General features: G+C 41.5%; 1 protein-coding gene across 2 annotated transcripts; it reads right to left on the bottom strand.

Moving 5' to 3' along the window:
- Positions 1–49: 49 nt before the first annotated feature.
- Positions 50–11752, bottom strand: LOC129820169 (transforming growth factor beta activator LRRC32-like). Of its 2 annotated transcripts, none has more exons than XM_055877138.1 (3): positions 11497–11752; positions 9529–9625; positions 50–4598 (listed from the first exon to the last, which is right to left on the bottom strand). In XM_055877138.1, exons 2-3 carry the CDS (start codon positions 9619–9621, stop codon positions 2676–2678), a joined length of 2016 nt encoding a protein of 671 aa, XP_055733113.1. In that variant the 5' UTR covers positions 9622–9625; positions 11497–11752; the 3' UTR covers positions 50–2675. The 2 variants fall into 2 exon arrangements, with proteins under 2 accessions (XP_055733113.1, XP_055733104.1); XM_055877129.1 differs by lacking the exon at positions 11497–11752 and adding an exon at positions 10667–10830.
- Between the last annotated feature and the right edge of the window lie 9684 nt (positions 11753–21436).

The raw sequence follows: 21436 nt of genomic DNA, 5'->3' as shown, positions 1-21436 counted from the left end.
ACAATATATTCTGTTACAAAGATAATTTACTTAAGAAAATACAAACAATATAAATATATATTTTTACAGTAGTTCATAATATATTCATTGTAATATCCTTCATATGCTGTACATGTAAAACACAGTGAACAGATAAACACAGAAGCAAGGGTGCAACTTCAATTTAACATTGCATAAAACCGTACGTAACACTGTCATGAAATTGACATAACACCATCAAAACCATTCTCCATTTATGCTAATATTCTTTCTTTATTAGCTGTAACATGCACAGCCGTAGCGTTGACTTGCCTGCATGGCATCCAAACAGCCAACCTAACATTTTGATACACTGTGTATGACTTATGATATTCATGATATTTTATTGTCATTGTAGTGTCAATTTATGTAAAAATGTTGGTCATTGACTGTAGTCAATGGTGGATGTCACTTCAAGCAGCAGGTGACTTATCGTGTCATCTCTATACATTAGTTTGACCTTTGACGGTTTCACTTGAAGTTCAGTCATGTGAGCGGGAAAAAAGCAGAACAAGAGGGTTACCCCAAATGCAGTGACTGTGACTCAGCATGTCACACTGAGAAACAGGATGGAACTGCTCTTCTTCTAGTGTTATCTCTGAAATAAATATCTATTCATATGGTTTAGGACATACTTTCCTCACCAGGGATTTCCCGTGGCTTGTTTTTCTTGTGTAAAATAGTCCCTAACATCACAAAATAAAGTAAGGAATCATATCCTACCTTCTATGACATTCAACTTAGAAATGCACTGTAATACAGACTTAATAGGAATGACAACTGTGTGAATTCAGTCGGTGTGTAACAATGTCCTATATAAAAGGCTAAAACAAATGTAATTCAATGAACTCTCTACAGGTTGTCACTTTGTAAATGCATTGTTCTTTTCACAAGCTCTCCTCCTCATCATTCTCACTGACCTGCTGGGGCAAGTGTTGGGTAAGGACAATCCATGACTGGGGAATTTCTAGTGTTCATGGTTGGTCTTGTGGGCTAGGCCTATGCAGATAATAAGGGCAAGATCTCTTCACGAGAACAAATGCAACATGGATAGCTTCCACGTGAATAACAAAGCAATCCATCTTCAAAACAACATTGATTGTCTCAAATCCTTGCAATTACATGATTTTGATTGGTATGAAGTTGATCATGGAGATGGTGGTGGAAAAAGCTGAATGCTACGCAGTTAAGGATTTCAGTCTGGCAGGGGTTCACTACAGCATTGATTAAAGCGTGGCCAAATTGTCTGTGAAGAAAGTGTTGGGTTGGTGTTTGCTTCTCTCACTCCACTATGTCATTCAACTGACATATTGTAGGGAGAAAACCTAAAGAGCGAAGGGCCAGATTAGAATGCATTAAAAAGGCTTTTTTCCCCAGTGAAACAAAACTGGTCCTTGTTTCTGTTAAAGCCTCACTGATCCACTGTATCACTTAACTTATCAAACCGGTCATTTGCCTTCACAGCCTCTCCATGTATGGTAGCAACCGGAGAGGATTTCAAGGGGAAATTATATTTTATATCAAGGGAAATCCACATTGCTGGAACCTAGCTTAGTGAAATTGCACATCATTATTTAGTACAGGCTTTTTTCGAGAGTGAGTTCGTCAAAAACAGGAAAGGTATCGGCAGTGCCCTACAAGCTGTTAAAACAAGCTACAAAAAATGTACTGCAGTTGTTCCGACAGTACTGCTTCCTCTGGAGTTATTGCTTCAATCCTGTTTTTGGTCTCCACATACCACCCCATACCTACTGTACATCTACCAGTGAAAAATACTGTTATGAAACTAATATTCACTGTAACTATCCTATAGAAGGTGAAACAATTCACTTCTATACAGTACTTCCTATTTATGTCCCACAAATAGGAACTGTAAATTCTATAAAACACTAAGTGTATACTATTGTAGTGTCACAGTCATCTCAAGAACTGCAGCCATAACCTTCAAACCCTGTGGTTTCATAATGATGCGCTGATGTTGAAATTAGTTGGAGAAAGCTCTCCACTCTGCCATTACATGGCATTGGTGGGCATGTTTGCATTATGCGCTCCCTACTTAGTGTAATTTAGTCTATGTAACAAACAAAAAACGCACATTCAAAAGCAGGTTAATAATTTTAAAAAATTACAAATACAATCAAATTAAAGTGCAAACTACAGCATTGATAAAGAAAGGCCTTAAATCTGGATCAGCAAATCAAATGCATATCTGCTGACTCTGTGCAGTCATAAAATATTTTGCCCAGAAGTGGAAATGGCTAAATGTCTATAAACTGTATGTGCACACGATGATGCTAATTATATAAAAAGTGACCACATTCATACTCTTGTGTTTTCACATGACTGTCTGTTATTCCCAAGAAGAAGAGAACAACACCTTCAATGTATGACACTTCTAGAAACCACAACATGTCTCAAATCTGACCCAAAAGGAGACACAGTACTTCCTGGATGATAAAATGTAAGAAAGTCATATTGTTGTGGTCATGGTTTTTGTGTATTTTTTTTCTTCTTTTAACTTGAAGACTTGGCTGCCATGTTCCAGAGTTAAAATTAGGAAATAGTGCACACTTCACATTGAAAATTCTCTGCTTAGTAGTCCCTCTGAGGAGACACATTTCCAGCATCTCTTTCTCCCCAATCCCAGGACACATTCTTCAGGCCCTGAAGCTACTGTTGAGCTTATGCCTCCTGAGGTGGCACACCTTAAAGAGCACCACCAGCACCACGATCAGCGCCAAAGCCATCACCACAATGACGATGATGCTAGTGCTCTTACTGTCCAGCTTCTGACACTGTTCCTGCGTAACGCTCCTAATGTTCAACTCCACTAGCTCTGAATTCTCCATGTACTGGCAGGTTACTGTGGCGATGTCCGGGACGACCACATTGGAGCGTTGGAGCATGTTGAGGAAGCGGGGGTTGCTACAGCAACTGAGAGGGTTCGAGCCCATGTAAAGGGTTTTGAGCGTCCGCTCCAGGACCACGACTGTGTCGTGCTCCAGGGTGACTAGGTTGTTGTTCTGCAGGTTCAGGGACTCTATGGAGGGCTCCTTGTTCCACAAGGGGAGAGCGATCAGCTTGTTGGTGGACAGGTCCACAAATTTGAGACTGTTTAGCAGGGAAAGGTCTGTGTTCAGTTCTGTGATGTGGTTCTCTCTCAATGATAGGTGAGTTAGGGACTTCTCCAGACCAGAGAATGAATTCTGGTGAATATCCAAGCCTGGGTTTAGGGACAGGTCCAGCAACCTGAGCATGGTGCCATTGAAGGCATACGGTGGCAGAACTTCAAGACTGTTTCCAGAGAGGTTCAAGAAGTGCAAGCTTGGTATGGACGCAAAGGAGACACAGCCTGATTGATCCTGGGAGTTGTGGTCTGTCTGTAGTGGTTTTCGCTCTGAGGGGCAGACTTTCAGGTAGTTCTGCTGGAGGTGAAGGCCTCTGATGCTGGGCAGTCTTTGGAATGGTCCAGAGTCCATGTTTCTGAGAACATTCCCTTGTAAGAAGAGTTCCTGCAGTGACCTTAGGGTGTTCTCACCAAACGAGAGTTTCTGTAGGGCATTGTAACTCAGGTCCAGGGTCTCCAGAGAATTCAGAGGGCTCTCCTGATCAACAGAAAAGGCCCTGATACAATTATTACTGATGTTGAGGTGCTCAAGAGACACCATGCTGCAGAAGAAAGACTGCGGTATGCTATTGATCTGGTTGTAGCTCATGTTGAGGTACATAAGCCTTGAGAGGTCCTGGTGTCGGCTGGTTCCACCTGACTGTGTGTGAGGCACAAACGTGTCTCTGAAGTGTTCCATCTCATCCGCTGTCCCCGTGGTGTTGATGCTCATCAGGCGGTTCCTGGACAAATCCAGGTACATGAGCTTGTTTTTTCTTGGGAGAACGGGGAAGTAGTGGATCTTGTTTTCCCTCAGGTCGAGGTAGAGGAGCTCATACTCTAGGTCTGAGTCTGTGGTTTGGAAGCACTCCATGCTGTTCCTACTGAGGTTCAGCACCTTCAGTTGGGAAAGGTTAAAGTCAGTGATACAAGTGATGGAGTTAATGGACAAATCAAGCTCGGACAGATGGATCAGTGAGTCAAATGCTCCATCATCGATCTCTAAGATGACATTGTTGTGAAGGTCAATGTTTCTCAAGGCCAAAGATCCGCAAAAGGTCTCCTTGCCCACTTTGGTGATACTATTGCCATTCAGAGAAAGGTTAATGAGTTCTGGCGCTTCACTGAGAAATAAGTCGGTCATCCCTGTGTACAGGCCATTGCCTGAGAGGTCAAGCCTCTTCACGGCCACAAGAGGCCCAATGCTGGTTTTCAAAACAGCAAAAACATCCAAGTAATTACTGGAGAGGTCCAGCACTTGCAGATTGGTCATGTCTTTGAACAGACCCGGCTGGATGAACTGGATCTTGTTGGAGTGGAGGTTCAGATGATGAACGGTGGTGTAGATTGATAGAACCTCTTGGGTAAGGTTCTGTAGAAGGTTCCGAGATAGGTCCAGCTTTTGGATGCCATGAGGAAGCTTGGCTGGAACGGTCCTCAGGTTCAGATCGTTGCAGTACACATCATTCTGTACCTGTGGACAAAACAAGGAGAGATTACTACATGAGCTTTGAACTTCACGGCACCACTGCAAACTCCCAAATGACCACAAGTCACCTTGACACTTTTCACTCTCACAAACCAAATGGTTTGTGCACATGTAGAGAGTTGTTTTATGGGCCATTGTATCTGTGTTTTTTGGCAGTCAAGGGAGACTGTTAGGCTTGTTGTGGGGTTTTCACCTCATAAAACAAGCTCTTGTTACACCCCCTCTTCCACCCAGGGATTTTCAGAACGCCTAGTGGACAAAGAGTCTCTTTCCATTATTATTTTAAACATTTAACTATTAACTTATCAGCGTGGCTGGTAATTTAAACCATATGGCATAAGCCCACTCTCTAAATACAGCCCATAGAACATGCACACGCACGCACACACAAACACACACACACACACACACACACACACACACACACACACACACACACACACACACACACACACACACACACACACACACAACTCACATAAAACAAAGTGGATTTAGATTCATGGCATACATTTGAAGTAAGCCTTCCTTCGTTTTTTTGCTAAATGTCAAGCTTTTTGAATGCTTTCTTCTGGCTTTTATGAACAAATGTTACCTTATACATTTCTGATTAATAACTTAACTCATATGCAATTGAAATAGCTTGCAAATCATAACCAGTCATATACAATAAACCTATCATGGGTCATATATCATTATAAGATCTAAAGATGTTGTAACAGAAAGAGAAAGAAAGTGAGGTACAGCACATCTGTAAAAAGACAACTTTTATGTTTCCATCTACTTATTATTATATTTTAATCTCTTTGGTGCAATTTTCACAAGTATGTTGTACATTTTCACAACGCTTAGTACAAAACTCCAAACAGATAATCAAAAAGACAGTTGTTTCAAAACTAAATTGACTAAGTATAACACAAACTCATACAGTCACTTATTCACCAAACTTAATCAGTGTTTCATCTATAAATACTGTACATGTTTCACATTGCAATACATGGTCATATACAGTTGAAGTCGGAAGTTTACATACACTTAGGTTGGAGTCATTAAAACTTATTTTTCAACCACTCCACAAATTTCTTGTTAACAAACTACAGTTTTGGCAAGTCGGTTAGGACATCTACTTTGTGCATGACACAAGTAATTTTTCCAATCCAATTACAATTGTTTACAGACAGATTATTTCACTTATAATTCACTGTATCACAATTTCAGTGGGTCAGAAGTTGACATACACTCAATTAGTATTTGGTAGCATTGCCTTTAAATTCTTTAACTTGGGTCAAATGTAGCCTTCCACAAGCTTCCCACAATAAGTTGGGTGAATTTTGGCCCATTCCTCCTGACAGAGCTGGTGTAACTGAGTCAGGTTTGTAGACCTCCTTGCTCGCACACGCTTTTCCAGTTCTGCCCACACATTTTCTATAGGATTGAGGTCAGGGCTTTGTGATGGCCACTCTAATACCTTGACTTTGTTGTCCTTAAGCCATTTTGCCACAACTTTGGAAGTATGCTTGGGGTCATTGTCCATTTGGAAGACCCATTTGCGACCAAACTTTAACTTCCTGACTGATGTCTTGAGATGTTGCTTCAATATATCCACATAATTTTCCTGCCTCATGATGCCATCTAGATTGTGAAGTGCACCAGTCCCTCCTGCAGCAAAGCACCACCACAACATGATGCTGCCACCCTCGTGCTTCACGGTTGGGATGGTGTTCTTCGGCTTGCAAGTCTCCCCCTTTTTCCTCCAAACATAACAATGGTCATTCTATTTTTGTTTCATCAGACCAGAGGATATTTCTCCAAAAAGTACGATCTTTGTCCCCATGTGCAGTTGCAAACCACAGTCTGGCTTTTTTATTGCGGTTTTGGAGCAGCAGCTTCTTCCTTGCTGAGCTTCCTTTCAGGTTATGTCGACATAGGACTCATTTTACTGTGGATATAGATACTTTTGTACCTGTCTCCTCCAGTATCTCCACAAGGTCCTTTGCTGTTCTGGGATTGATTTGCACTTTTCGCACCAAAGTACATTCATCTCTAGGAGAACGCGTCTCCTTCCTGAGCGGTATGACGGCTGCCTGGCCCCATGGTGTTTATACTTGCGTACTATTGTTTGTACAGATGAACGTGGTACCTTCAGGCATTTGGAAATTTGGAAATTGCTCCCAAGGATGAAGCAGACTTGTGGAGGTCTACATTTTTTTTCTGAGGTCTTGGCTGATTTCTTTTAATTTTCCCATGATGTCAAGTAAAGAGGCAATGGGTTTGAAGGTAGGCCTTGAAATACATCCACGGGTGCACCTCCAATTGACTCAAATTATGCCAATTAGCCTATCAGAAGCTTCTAAATCCATAACATTATTTTCTGGAATTTTCCAAGCTTTTTAAAGGCACAGTCAACTTAGTGTATGTAAACTTTTGACCCTCTGGAATTGTGACACAGTGAATTATAAGTGAAATAATCTGTCTGTAAACAATTGTTGGGAAAATGACTTGTGTCATGCACAAAGTAGATGTCCTAACCGACTTGCCAAAACTATAGTTTATTAACATGAAATTTGTGGAGTGGTTGAAGAACAAGTTTTAATGACTCCAACCTAAGTTTATGTAAACTTCCGACTTCAACTGTATGTGTGTTAAAGTAGTAAAAAGTTAAGTATTTGTTCCCATATTCATAGCACGCAATGACTACATCAAGCTTGTGACTCTACAGATTTGTTGGACACATTTCCTCTTTGATTTGGTTACATTTCAGATTATTTTGTACCCAATAGAAATGTATGGTAAATAATGACCTGTCATTTTGGAGTCACTTTTATTGAAAATAAGAACAGAATATGTTTCTAAACACTTCTACATGAAAGTGGATGCTACCATGATTATGGACAATCCTGCGTGAATCGTGAATAATGATGAGTGAGAAAGTTACAGACTCACAAATATCATACCCCCAAGACATGCTAACCTCTCACCATGACAATAACAGCATTCTTTTTGCATTCTTTTGGGGAAGGGGGGTATTCACGATTCATTCAGGATTATCTGTAATCATGGTAGCATCCACATTCATGGAAACATATTGATTCTATTATCTACATCTATTCTTATTCTATTCTTAAAAGTGACTGCAAAGTGACTTCACCCGACATGGATGAAAATACCCTCAAATTAAAGCCCACATTCTGCACTTTAACCTCATAGTGATTGTTTGATTTCAAATTCAAACTTTTTACGTATACAGCCAAAAGAAGAAAAAATGCTTATCTGTCCCAATAATTATGAAGGGCACTATATGTATCTTACATGTTTTGCTATTGGATTAACTGGTTTTTAAAATTACAAAATTGAGAAGATATCATTATGATGTGCTTTGGTGATTAAACTAATGTACTCATTATATTCACAGTAAACATTGGTTGTATGGTGAAAGATGTCTACAAACAAAATGTATGCACAATGAAAGCTTTTGTGTTAAAAGTGTCACCAGTTTGTAGTTTTGTTCTAAGAGTTTAGAAAATGCATCACATACTTGTGAAAATAGTACCAAAGCTATGAAATAAAACGAAGAGAATGCATAAACAATGAACACTGCCTCTAAAAATGAAAACATCTCCTTCTAGTCCGTTCCATTCAAACTGGCACGCTATGCTATCAGTTCTTGCAGTCTAAAGAGCCAGTTTCCTGCCCAGCTCCAATTCATCCTGCCTGTTTATACAGTTTAGTTGTTAGTAGTCAGGAATGCAATACATTCCCAGAACTACAGCAATATGAATTTCGTATCAGATGTTGTTTTCTTGTGTCTTCGCAGAGGGTGGAAAAATGAGAGAAGGAAAACACCAATGGACTTTAATGTTCTATGGACTCAGGGCAGAAAGCTACTGTATGCCAGAGCCTCCTTTAGTTAAAGACTAACAAAGAAAATTGTGTAACATCAGGTCCAGATTGATAGTACCTGAGAGAGGGAAAATTCCCTTATGGAAAGCAGCCCTGGGGCTTTCAGCTCCTTAATATGATCCGTTTGGCTGTGGACATAGAGCCGCTTCATCCAAATATGGAGCTAGACCGAGAATACACATTTGTCACGGCAACCATTTAGACAGAGGAAGTTAGTCAGTCAGTCTACCGAAGGAAGATGCCAAGAAGAGTCAGACTTTATGTCCAGCTATGTCTAAAAACGTACATGAATGTAGGTGCTTGGAGGATGAGAGTTGAACACACTGTCTGAAAGTGATTTGAGACATCACAAGCACAGTGCAGAGCTGGGAGGTCATGGAACATGTGCCTCCTCTATGGCTATAGTTAACTTTTATCTTGCCTGGGCACATTTACTTATTCTTCTCCATCTCAAAATGAAACAGTGTAGGTGTGACTACATATGGGTTATGTGGTCAAACTGTATGTTCTGTTATCTGCTGTTCAGAGCATGAGGAAGCAGCATGGCTAGATTAACAACAAGGATCGGTTTCATATCACAAGACTTCAATAGAAACGTTCTCTACCAATATATTTGGCATATACAGTACATGAGAGATTTGTGAGAAAACTGCCAAAACTCTCAGATAATAACATCAAGGTACACACAAGCAGTACTGTAGTACTCAGATGTCTCTTATCAAAACCGATAACACAAACATCAGTTATCAGCAACTATCAACACTATTCCTCCCGTCTATGTAACTATAATCAGGGGTCCCACATTAAAATAAGTACCCCAATACCTATTTATTGTATTGCACAAACTAACACTTTGCGAAAAAGTACATTACAAATTAAATGTATTCATATTTTACATGGCAGTTACATAGTTTACACATTACGTAGTTTCAACTGACATACTTATTTGTGGGTGACAGCTATGAAAACATTCAAAAAGTCTGCTACTGAGGCAACTCAGTTCAGGGTCACTTACCATTTGGCAGGGGGAGAGCTGGCGTGAGGGATGTAACAAGGATTCTGCCACATCACTGACAATGGCCAGGACCAGCCAGAGGTAGGCTGCCATGGTGCTGTGACACACAGAGAGAGGGGAGGTGAGAAGAGACAGAGCAGACATGAGTGCAGGAAACACAATGATGGGGTTATGACATGAACTGAGACCATCCACAGGAGGAATTCCTAACAGGGAAGTTGTTTATCTGGACACGGTTGCCTTTGTTTGACTTGTCATTGTTCATTTATTCCACTTGTGACGTCAAGGAATAAGAGTAAGAGAGAGATTGGTTTGCTAAATAAGAGTAAGTGCAGTGGATAAGAAAAACATTTTAGCATGCCACTATATTTAGTTCTTGTTCCTCTCAGGCTTGTTTTTAGTCTTTAGTGACGCAAAAGGAATCTCCCACTGATCACTCAAGCCGAGATCTAAAAGGTTATTAATTATTATGGGAACCAAGGTAGTCTTTAACCAACAACAATGACTTTTTTTCGTTCATAAAGCTGAAGTGCTGACCTTTTTAATATCATAGATATTTACTGTCTCACCAGAAATAGTATAATGTGACAGCTAAAACGAATTCCAGAGATGAAAGTGTGATTCTCCCTCCGTGCCCTATGTGTCTTTTGCACAAAGCCTCAAAGATCTCAGACTGTTTTTAGGTAGAATGAAAAAGTTGCAGAAACGAATAGAATTGTCGGGGTCGTACATCTATCGCAAAAATCAAGACTGTCATTGCATGACGTTTCTTTGACATGAGCACAATGCTATCCACATCACTCAGGTAACAGGAAAATACCCTTTGAATCCTCATTGAACGACGCTCTCCTCAGAGACTTCACAATAGCCCATTAGAACATACCTCACACATTCTCTCTCATCTGTACACCCATCCACACATTTTCTAATTCTCTTCCTTACTCTTTTACACAGGACATTTCTTTACCTACTCCACAACCTCCACTGCTAAGTATCTCATTCTCCTCTGCCCTCTGTTGCACAGCTGAGGACCCTTCTATCCTTCTCCAAGGCATTCCTACCATTCACACTAACCAGCAAGTAATAGAAACCACACACGTCAGAATATTATCCAATATCGTTGTCCATAGGTGTTTACCTCTCTTCGAAATGGTTACTTTCCCCTGCAGTCTTCTGCTCATGCTGCTGGTCCTGTGGTAATCTTACATCCTCACTGACACACACTCCCACACAAACACTCTCACACACATAGCCGGCTCTACCCTGCACCTTTCATTGCTGTTCTAGGGCTTACACATCCTGTGAGAATATCCGGCATCATTGTTGCTTTCCCCCTTCCATTTTTTGGGGGAAATACCTTATATGGGATTGGGATGTCCATTCTCTCTGTAATTCCTCCAATATCATACTAATTTCTCTCTCTCTCTTCCTTTCTCTCTCTTTCTCTCTCTCTCGCACAGACCCTCTCTCTATCTCCATTTATTCACTTCTCTCTTCCTTTCTCTCTCATGCTATCTTTCTCTTCTCTCTTTCTTCTCCTCCCTCTCTTCATCTATTGTTAATCAATCAGAAGAACCGGGTCCAACTTCTTTGTGGCTTGTCATTCCCACATGTTGGCAGTTGCTCATTTTGGAAAAGCTGTATACATAGTGAGGTTATAAATTCCTTGTATCTTTCTGTAAACAATTAGGCATGCAAACACATAAACTTCTGAAAGTGCTCGGTTGAGAGGTTATTTATTATGTGGTCTCTGTGGCCAGCCAAGTTATCATACGCTAACCAGATTGTTATTCTATTCTTCGGAGACAGACAAACATACATATTTACAAGACGTACAATTAGGTTACATGTCATGGACATATGGCTAACTTTCAAATACTGTTTAAGCCTCAACTGAAGATGTAAAAGACAGGCCCACACAAACGCATGCGTGCGCGAGTGCGCACACACACACATACACTGTCTCACCATTTCCATCCAAGGAGACAATGTCTTCTGAGATGGTGTACCGTTCCAGAATTGAATGGCAGCAATATGTTCCTCTCTCTCCTAGTTCATCCGGAGGTATACATGAGGCATTGAAGTTTGTGTCTGTCAGTGGCAGTGCGTTTGGCAGCATCCCCAGTCCAGTTATATTGAGCCCAATGGGGAATCCCATGACATGGTGTGCCTACCCTAAGGGATAAAACAAGATTATCAAGCTTACACTCTTAGAGGGTTCAACAAGGGTTCTTCGGCTGTCCCCATAGGATAACCCTTTTTGGTTCCAGGTCAAATCATTTTTTGTTCCAGGTAGAACCCTTTTGGTTCTACTTGGAACCAAAAATGATTTGACCTGGAACCAAAGAGGGTTCTTCAAAGGGTTCTCCTTTGGGGACAGCCGATGAACCCTTTTAGGTTCTATATAGCACCTTTTTTCTAAGTGTAGGATTAACATACTTTCGGTTTTGGTTTCATTTATCCAACCCGGTAAGCAAAATGACGTATTTTAGACATCTATGGGACAGTACTCACCCAGTGAGCAAAATTACAAATTACATCTATGGACATCGACGTTGGACGGCGCTCACTGGGAAATGTCTTCAGTGCATTCTCAATAATAATGGTCTATCCATTTTTACCCAGTGTTGACAGGTTATGAAGTTTTGTCACTATCTGTCATCTACTTAACTCCGGCTCTGAATGAACTCCACTGAAAGTTGAAAGTGTGAACATCTCCAGACACACCTGTTTGAGTGGAAAACAGAACTTTTCAGGTTTATGTTTTTTATTTATCAAGGTATCTGTGTCCCCCTAGTGCCAAAGAAAATGTATTGCACATGAGTGACTGCTCCACATAAATACTATAGAATGTTGAAAACCATTCTTCGCTTTGAAAAATACTCCTGTACAATCTGAAAAGGTTAAGGCTTCTCGGTGGTCATTTAAATTTGATTTGTGACGTTTTTAACTTATAAATCCCTCATGAATTTACTTCAACTCTGACCCTATCATATGAGGTCGGCCTACACAACAATGTTAGTTTCAAAATATGTTAAAATCTATCATTCTGATGTCATGGGCTATCAGTTATTGCATCCATAGCTCCATACATTTCTAAAGTACCTGTTAGCTTAGTGATGGAGCTGTCCTTTTGGCTGAAAAATGAATGACAGATTATGGCTTTAATAAACAGCCAAACAACAGGCTAGGAAAGAAATAGGTAAACAAACACAGCCACTCAGCCACATAGATTCAACCACAATATACAATACCCTCCATCATTTGCTTTCCCTCTACAGTTAGGAGCTCCCCTACATTATACCCTATGTCAGTGGGCCCACCTGGTGGCGAGGTCTTTCCTCTTTTCCCTTTCCTCTTACATTACAAAGTAGGGTGTAGTTGTCCCTAGATGCTGATCTTGGGTCAGTTTTGCACTTTCCCCACTAATGGTTAAAGTTAAATCTGTACCTATAGGGGAAACTTATGTTACAGAGTTTCATTACAATACTGCATTGAACCATTTTGTGATGAATGTATCTGTTTTTTGTTTTTTTAAATACATTGTTAATATGCAGCGATTACCTGGTGTGAAATGTAGTAGTCTGTGATTCAGACTCCTCAGACATGGAATATTTTGTATAATTATTTTACATTCTTTATACTGAAAATGCTGAATGCTTTGTTTTCATTGGGTGGGTGGTAATTTCACTTTAGGACCAATGGAATGGTCTAAAATGTGTAAACTCCTCACACCCAGGGTACCGGGCGACGCAAAAGAAACACCCATTGAACATGTCCCAAACTCATGTGCATTAGATATTTGCCAGCAGATATCAGTGTAGTTCTCTTACATAAGCCTAATAAATGCCTTTTTATATTGAACAAGGCATGTGTGTGCCATGATTGACAGTCATGACCTACTAATCATGAAACCACTGTTGGGAGACAAGGTGATATTATATCATCATGGTTATTGTACAATAATGTGCTTTTAGTTTAAAATAAGACTTAACTATATATTCCAACCCAAACTGCTTCATCTGCCTTTCCATCATCTGAAGCTGACTAGAGACATTCAATATCCATCAAATCAATTAGTATTTTTTTTATAGCTTTCCATGTGCTTGAGATCATTTTTGTAATGTGAAGCGCTCTACAAGTTAAATAATTAATAATTAATCTTATTTTGTACAGGGGCACAGGATCAGAGAAGAGGCACACACACACAAAAACACCTCCGCAGAGCCTTACTAAGTTCTCAGAAGAATATAATAGAATAGAATACTTTATTATACCTTAGGAAAATTAGCCTTGCAACAAAAAACAGGCATACCTCTGATGGTTCCTGCTTTGTGTATGAAGTTCACTGGGTCTGGGTGATATGGGAAAGAGAGATACCTAGTCAGTTGTACAACTGAATGCATTCAACTGATATGTGTCTTCTTCATTTAACCCAACCCCTCTGAATCAGAGGCGTCCAGGGAGAAGTTGTTGTTGGGGGTTAACTGCCTTGCTCACAGGCAGAACGACATATTTTTGACGGATTGGGGATTTGATTCAGCAACCTTTCAGTTACTGGCTCAACACTCCAACCTGCCAGGATATGAGGGTGGGGGAAAGGAAATCTAATTCTACGGTACTGGCAAAGCAACTAAATTATCCTCTTTGTGTTTGGGGGGGACTAAGCTAACATACCATGGATCATTTAGCTATTTGATTTTGAATTTTAGATCCCTTTTGGTATAAATACACCTCTGCTGTCTTCAATCAAGATCTCAGCGATCACTGCCTCATTGCCTGTATTTTTTTTTTTTTTTTTTTTTTTTTTTTTTTACCTTTATTTTACTAGGCAAGTCAGTTAAGAACAAATTCTTATTTTCAATGAATGCCTAGGAACAGTGGGTTAACTGCCTGTTCAGGGGCAGAACGACAGATTTGTACCTTGTCAGCTCGGGGATTTGAACTTGCAACCTTCCGGTTACTAGTCCAACGCTCTAACCACTAGGTATCCGCCACGGGTCCGCGGCCAAACGACCACCCCTCATCACTGTCAAACGCTCCCTAAAACACTTCTGCGAGCAGGCCTTTCTAATCGACCTGGCCCGGGTACCCTGGAAGGATATTGACCTCATCCCGTCAGTTGAGGATGCCTGGTCATTCTTTAAAAGTTACTTCCTCACCATTTTAGACAAGCATGCTCCGTTCAAAAAATGCAGAACCAAGAACAGATATAGCCCTTGGTTCACTCCAGACCTGACTGCCCTCGACCAGCACAAAAACATCCTGTGGCGAACTGCAATAGCATCGAAGAGCCCCCGCGATATGCAACTGTTCAGGGAAGTCAGGAACCAATACACACAGTCAGTCAGGAAAGCAAAGGCCAGCTTTTTCAAGCAGAAATTTGCATCGTGTAGCTCTAACTCCAAAAAGTTCTGGGATACTGTAAAGTCCATGGAAAACAAGAGCACCTCCTCCCAGCTGCCCACTTCACTGAGGCTAGGTAACTGATAAGTCCGTGATAATCGAAAACTTCAACAAACATTTCTCAATGGCTGGCCATGCCTTCCTCCTGGCGACTCCAACCTTGGCCAACAGCCCCGCCCCCCCGCTGCTACTCGCCCAAGCCTCCCCAGCTTCTCCTTTACCCATATCCAGATAGCAGATGTTCTGAAAGAGCTGGAAAACCTGGACCCATACAAATCAGCTGGGCTTGACAATCTGGACCCTCTATTTCTGAAACTGTCCGCTGCCATTGTCGCACCCCCTATTACCAGCCTGTTCAACCTCTCCTTCGTATCATCTGAGATCCCCAAGGATTGGAAAGCTGCCGCGGTCATCCCCCTCTTCAAAGGGGGAGACACCCTGGACCCAAACTGTTACAGACCTATATCCATCCTGCCCTGCCTATCTAAGGTCTTCGAAAGCCAAGTCAACAAACAGATCACTGACCATCTCGAATCCCACCGTACCTTCTCCGCTGTGCAATCCGGTTTCCGAGCCGGTCACGGGTGCACCTCAGCCACGCTCAAGGTACTAAACGATGTCATAACCGCCATCGATAAAAGACATTACTGTGCAGCCGTCTTCATCGACCTGGCCAAGGCTTTCGACTCTGTCAATCACCATATTCTTATCGGCAGACTCAGTAGCCTCGGTTTTTCTAATGACTGCCTTGCCTGGTTCACCAACTACTTTGCAGACAGAGTTCAGTGTGTCAAATCGGAGGGCATGTTGTCCGGTCCTCTGGCAGTCTCTATGGGGGTACCACAGGGTTCAATTCTCGGGCCGACTCTTTTCTCTGTATACATCAATGATGTTGCTCTTGCTGCGGGCGATTCCCTTATCCACCTCTACGCAGACGACACCATTCTGTATACTTCCGGCCCTTCCTTGGACACTGTGCTATCTAACCTCCAAACGAGCTTCAATGCCATACAACACTCCTTCCGTGGCCTCCAACTGCTCTTAAACGCTAGTAAAACCAAATGCATGCTTTTCAACCGTTCGCTGCCTGCACCCGCACGCCCGACTAGCATCACCACCCTGGACGGTTCCGACCTAGAATATGTGGACATCTATAAGTACCTAGGTGTCTGGCTAGACTGCAAACTCTCCTTCCAGACTCATATCAAACATCTCCAATCCAAAATCAAATCTAGAGTCGGCTTTCTATTCCGCAACAAAGCCTCCTTCACTCACGCCGCCAAACTTACCCTAGTAAAACTGACTATCCTACCGATCCTCGACTTCGGCGATGTCATCTACAAAATAGCTTCCAATACTCTACTCAGCAAACTGGATGCAGTTTATCACAGTGCCATCCGTTTTGTTACTAAAGCACCTTATACGACCCACCACTGCGACCTGTATGCCCTAGTCAGCTGGCCCTCGCTACATGTTCGTCGTCAGACCCACTGGCTCCAGGTCATCTACAAGGCTATGCTAGGTAAAGTGCCGCCTTATCTCAGTTCACTGGTCACGATGGCTACACCCACCCGTAGCACGCACTCCAGCAGGTGTATCTCACTGATCAACCCTAAAGCCAAAACCTCATTTGGACGCCTTTCCTTCCAGTTCTCTGCTGCCTGTGACTGGAACGAATTGCAAAAATCTCTGAAGTTGGAGACTTTCATCTCCCTCAACAACTTTAAAAATCTGCTATCCGAGCAGCTAACCGATCGCTGCAGCTGTACATAGTCCATCTGTAAACTACCCACCCAATTTACCTACCTCTATTTTTTTACTTTTCTGCTCTTTTGCACACCAGTATCTCTTCTTGCACATGATCATCTGATGATTTATCACTCCAGTGTTAATCTGCTAAATTGTAATTACTCGATTTATTGCCTACCTCATGCCTTTTGCACACATTGTATATAGATTCTCTTTTTTTTCTACCATGTTATTGACTTGTTTATTGTTTACTCCATGTGTAACTCTGTGTTGTTGTCTGTTCAAACTGCTATGCTTTATCTTGGCCAGGTCGCAGTTGCAAATGAGAACTTGTTCTCAACTAGCCTTCCTGGTTAAATAAAGGTGAAATAAAAAATAAAAAATAAAATAAATTATATTTTACAAATATTTGCTAAAATATTTAATTTGGCCTTTACTATTGAATAACACATCCATAAATGGCAAAAGAAAGACAGTCAAAAAATGTAGGTGTCCTATGTCTAGGAGATATGAGATAAGATATGAGATAAGAAAGCTCAAAAAATATATATACAGTACCAGTCAAAAGTTTGGACACATCTACTCATTCAAGGGTTGTTCTTTATTTTTTATATTTTCTATATTGTAGAATAATAGTGAAGACATCAAAACTATTAAATAACACATTTGAAATCATGTAGTAACCAAAAAAGTGTTTAACAAATCAAAATATATTTTATATTTGAGATTATTCAAAGTAGCCACCCTTTGACTGGATGACAGCTTTGCACACTCTTGGCATTCTCTCAACCAGCTTTATGAAATGCATTTCAATTAACAGGTGTGCCTTGTTAAAAGTTCATTTGTCGAATTTCTTTCCTTCTTAATGCGTTTGAGCCAATCAGTTGTGTTGTGACAAGGTAGGGGTGGTATACAGAAGATAGCCCTATTTGATAAAAGACCAAGTCCATATTATGTCAAGAACAGCTCAAATAAGCAAAGAGAAATGACAGCCCATCATTACTGTAAGACATGAAGGTCAGTCAATCCGAAAAATTTCAAGAACTTTGAAAGTTTCTTCAAGTGCAGTCGTAAAATCCATCAAGCGCTATGATGAAACTGGCTCTCATGAGAACCGCTACAGGAAAGGAAGACCCAGAGTTGGTACATCAGCATTGCCGACTTCAGATGAATCCCGTGGGGTTTTTGGGGGTCGTAGACCAAAATGGAGAATAGCATCGTGTTCATGAGAGTCATCTTTCCGTGAGTGGTCATATTAGTTTGTGGGCCATTCAGATCGTTCGGACGCTACAGACGTTTCCATGAATAGACAGATTTTTGGGATGTCTCATGGTCTGACAAACACCACTGTAGCTCAGCCACCTCCACCGCAGAGGTGTAAAGCCGACATACTGTACAGTAGGATTTAGCCGCAGCCCATGCAGAAAAATACATATCTAGCTTAAACTGACAGATTTTGATGGGGATTTTTTTATTATGTTACTTAGATGGACACACAGGTCAATTGCATTTTCTTCCTCAATGTAGTTCAATGCAGTTTGTTTTTAATTGCTTTTCACTGTATCTCTGCCCTCGATTTATTTACCCAGACAGACATTTCTAAACCCTATAAGAAAGCCGAAGGCGATATAGCGGCAAGGAAAATCTCCCCTCAGGAATGCAGTGGCATTTTTCAAAGCTATTGAACATGTCCATTGCCTCAGTTCTGAAATCTGGGGTGGTATGATTCAAGAGTCTCAGAGTAGGAGTGCTGATCTAGTATCAGCTGTCCATGCCATCTTATTCCTTGTGATCTAAATGGCAAAACTGATGTTAGATTAGCACTCCTACACTGAAACGCTTGATAGCCTACATGTTGACCCTGACCTGATTGTATCGTCTTGTAGGAGGTCAGTTGAACAGCTCGGACGTGTGGAGGTACATGCCCCTGGTGGACCACGGTCCACGTCGCCTCCTTGGCCGAGGCCAGGTGAAGGCACAAGATGGCTGCTCTGCTTGGAAAGGTAAGCCTTCTTTGTTCCAGTTGCCTCCCATTAAGGATACGAAACCGCATAATCATTGACATCCACGTGTGATTGAGTCCAAGTCAGAGTTGCGAGCGCTTAGGATTTCTCCCATAATGCTAACCTGTTCCCATATCTGGTTGTGCTGTTGTCAATACGGCAAAAATAGATCTGGTATCAGGCTACCATAATGCATATCAGGCTAAATCTTTGTAGCAGACTGGTTTGCAATTTGACCATGTTAGACTGTGTAGAATAAGAATTGTACTAAGTTTGGCTGTGTGCCTATGTTTGTGGTTGTAGCTGTATGCAGTGAGAGGCTTCAACGGGATTGAGCGCCTCTCCAGTGTGTAGTGCTACAGCATCTACAGCAAGAAATGGCGGACTTTTGCTCCTCTACTGCTGACTGTGAGCTGGTGGGCTGCTCTGGCAAGCTCTACGTCATTGGTGGGACTGTAAGCAACGACTGCAATACCAACAAGGTGAGCTAGGATCTGTAGTGTAGGGTGAAGTTGCCCCCGTTGGGTCAGAGTCCCTACACTTGGATCAGTTTAGCATTTTCCCCACAAATGGTTCAGTTTAGGATTAGGGAAGGGGAAGCTGATCTTAGATCTGTAACTAGGGGAAACTTTCCCCAAAACATAGTTCAAAAGGCAAGGGGTTAGAAGTACAGTAGAGGTTAGACGACCCTTTTCAGAATTGAGTTGAATAACCCGCTATGGCCAGGTTACGCATCCACCATAGTTGCTGGAACCGTGTGAAAAGATCTGCGCCAGCACAGTACGGTTTGGGGGGTATGGTAATGTGAAAAGGGTATTAGAGTCGGGGTAAACTATTACATTAATACTATTTGATTTCCTTCACACATATCATGAAACCCCAGTTCAATCTTAAGAACTTGTGAATATAGACAAGCATACCCCAACTCTAAATACGGATACAAAAACTGAAGTTTTCAATGCAACAGAATAGCAAGATAGTTGACATAACATAATCTACTAGCATGTGTTGTTATTCTACTCTTCACCACACTGAGACAAAGGCTTATAAACTCAAACAATAGCTGGATTATGGGATAACAAGTACTCCCTGTGTCGATATATCAAATGTCAACTGAGGTTCTTCAATTGTGACATAGAAGAGGCAGAGAGCCTTGTTTTGCTTTTGTGGAATTTTTGAGAAAGTTTTGTGGAATTTCATGCAATGTTACCTTTTACAAAGAACGCCTTCAGAATCATGTTACCTACTCTCGTGTTACATGTTGTCGACTTACACATAATCCATTTGAAGAAGTTCTCCAAACTGTAATCCTCCTTGGATTGTATAGGCTATAACCAAATATATGCTATTCTTTTGTGCCTTAGAGCTTGCCTTAACATGATTCTTATAATGGATTCTGGAAACAAGGAGCATTCCAAACTGTAAACACTGTCATTCTCTCTCATTAAGAACCCCATCATTCAGTATTTACATACAAAACTGACACACTGTTTGTGTCAAGTGGATCAGCTGTTGTCCTGCTGGTGTGTAAGCCACTCCTCTCACAATACTGTAGTATTAGTCAAATGTAGAGTTTATCTTTTTCTTACAAGACCCTGATTGTACTGTCCATAGAGGTTCAGTGCTTTTGGGCCGATTTCTCAGACACAGAATAGTCCTAGACCAAAAAGCCCTTTCAATGGAAATTATTAATTGACATTCATTTTAATCCTAGACTAGGCTTAATCAGTGACCAGGAAACCACCTCCAAAAGTAATGTATTATAAGAAAACCCTATAGGCCTACTAAACATCCTAAAAATACATAATAAAGGGGACATTATCTACTTATATACACATGTCAAATTTGTGCCTATCTCTATACTTAAAGGAGAATATCACAGCTGCTCTACTTCACTATACACTCACCGGACAGTTTATTAGCTACACCACCGGTTCACGAAAATGTATCACTCCTACAGACAGTGAGTCACGTGGCCGTGGCTTGCTATATAAAGCCTGCAGACAGACATCAAGGCATTCAGTTACTGTTTGGTTAAACATTAGAATGGGCAAAACAAATGACCTAAGCAACTTTAAGCATAGTATGATCGTCGATTCCCAGCGCTCCAGGTCCAGTATCAATCCAGTAGCGGCCACCTTCCTAGGCTTTTCAGGCATGACAGTGTCTAGGGTTTACAGAGAATGGTGCGACAACAACAAGCATCCAGTCAGCGGCAGTCCTGTGGGCGAAAGCAACTTGTTAATGATAGAGGTCGAAAAAGAATGGCAAGAATCGTGCAAGCTAACAGGCCGGCCACAAACAGACAAATAACGGCGCAGTGGTGTGCAGAATAGCATCTCGGAACGCACAACTCGTTGATCCTTGTCACGGATGGGCTATTGCAGCAGACGACCACACCAGGTTACACTCTTATCAGTACGTGATCACCAACGCTGGACAATTGAGGAGTGGAAAAACATTGCCTGGTCCGACGAAACCCGGTCCCTGTTGCGTCATGCTGATGGCAGATTTGGCGTAAGTAGCCTGAGTCCATGGACCCATCCTGCCTGGTACAGGCTGTTGGTGGTGATGCACTGGTGTGAGGAATGTTTTCCTGGCACACGTTAGGTCCATTGATACCAAATGAGCAACACTTGTTTCCAACACCTTGTAGAATCCATGGCCTGAAGAATTCAGTCTGTTCTGGAGGCAAAGGGGGGGCCCAAGACAGTACTAGATGTGTTTACCTTATAAACTGGCCTGTGAGT

The sequence above is a fragment of the Salvelinus fontinalis genome, chromosome 2, assembly GCF_029448725.1.
Source record: "Salvelinus fontinalis isolate EN_2023a chromosome 2, ASM2944872v1, whole genome shotgun sequence".
In the NCBI taxonomy this organism is placed as follows: domain Eukaryota; kingdom Metazoa; phylum Chordata; class Actinopteri; order Salmoniformes; family Salmonidae; genus Salvelinus; species Salvelinus fontinalis.
Note: the sequence above shows the minus strand (reverse complement) of the source record. Positions and strands in the feature narration are given on the sequence as shown.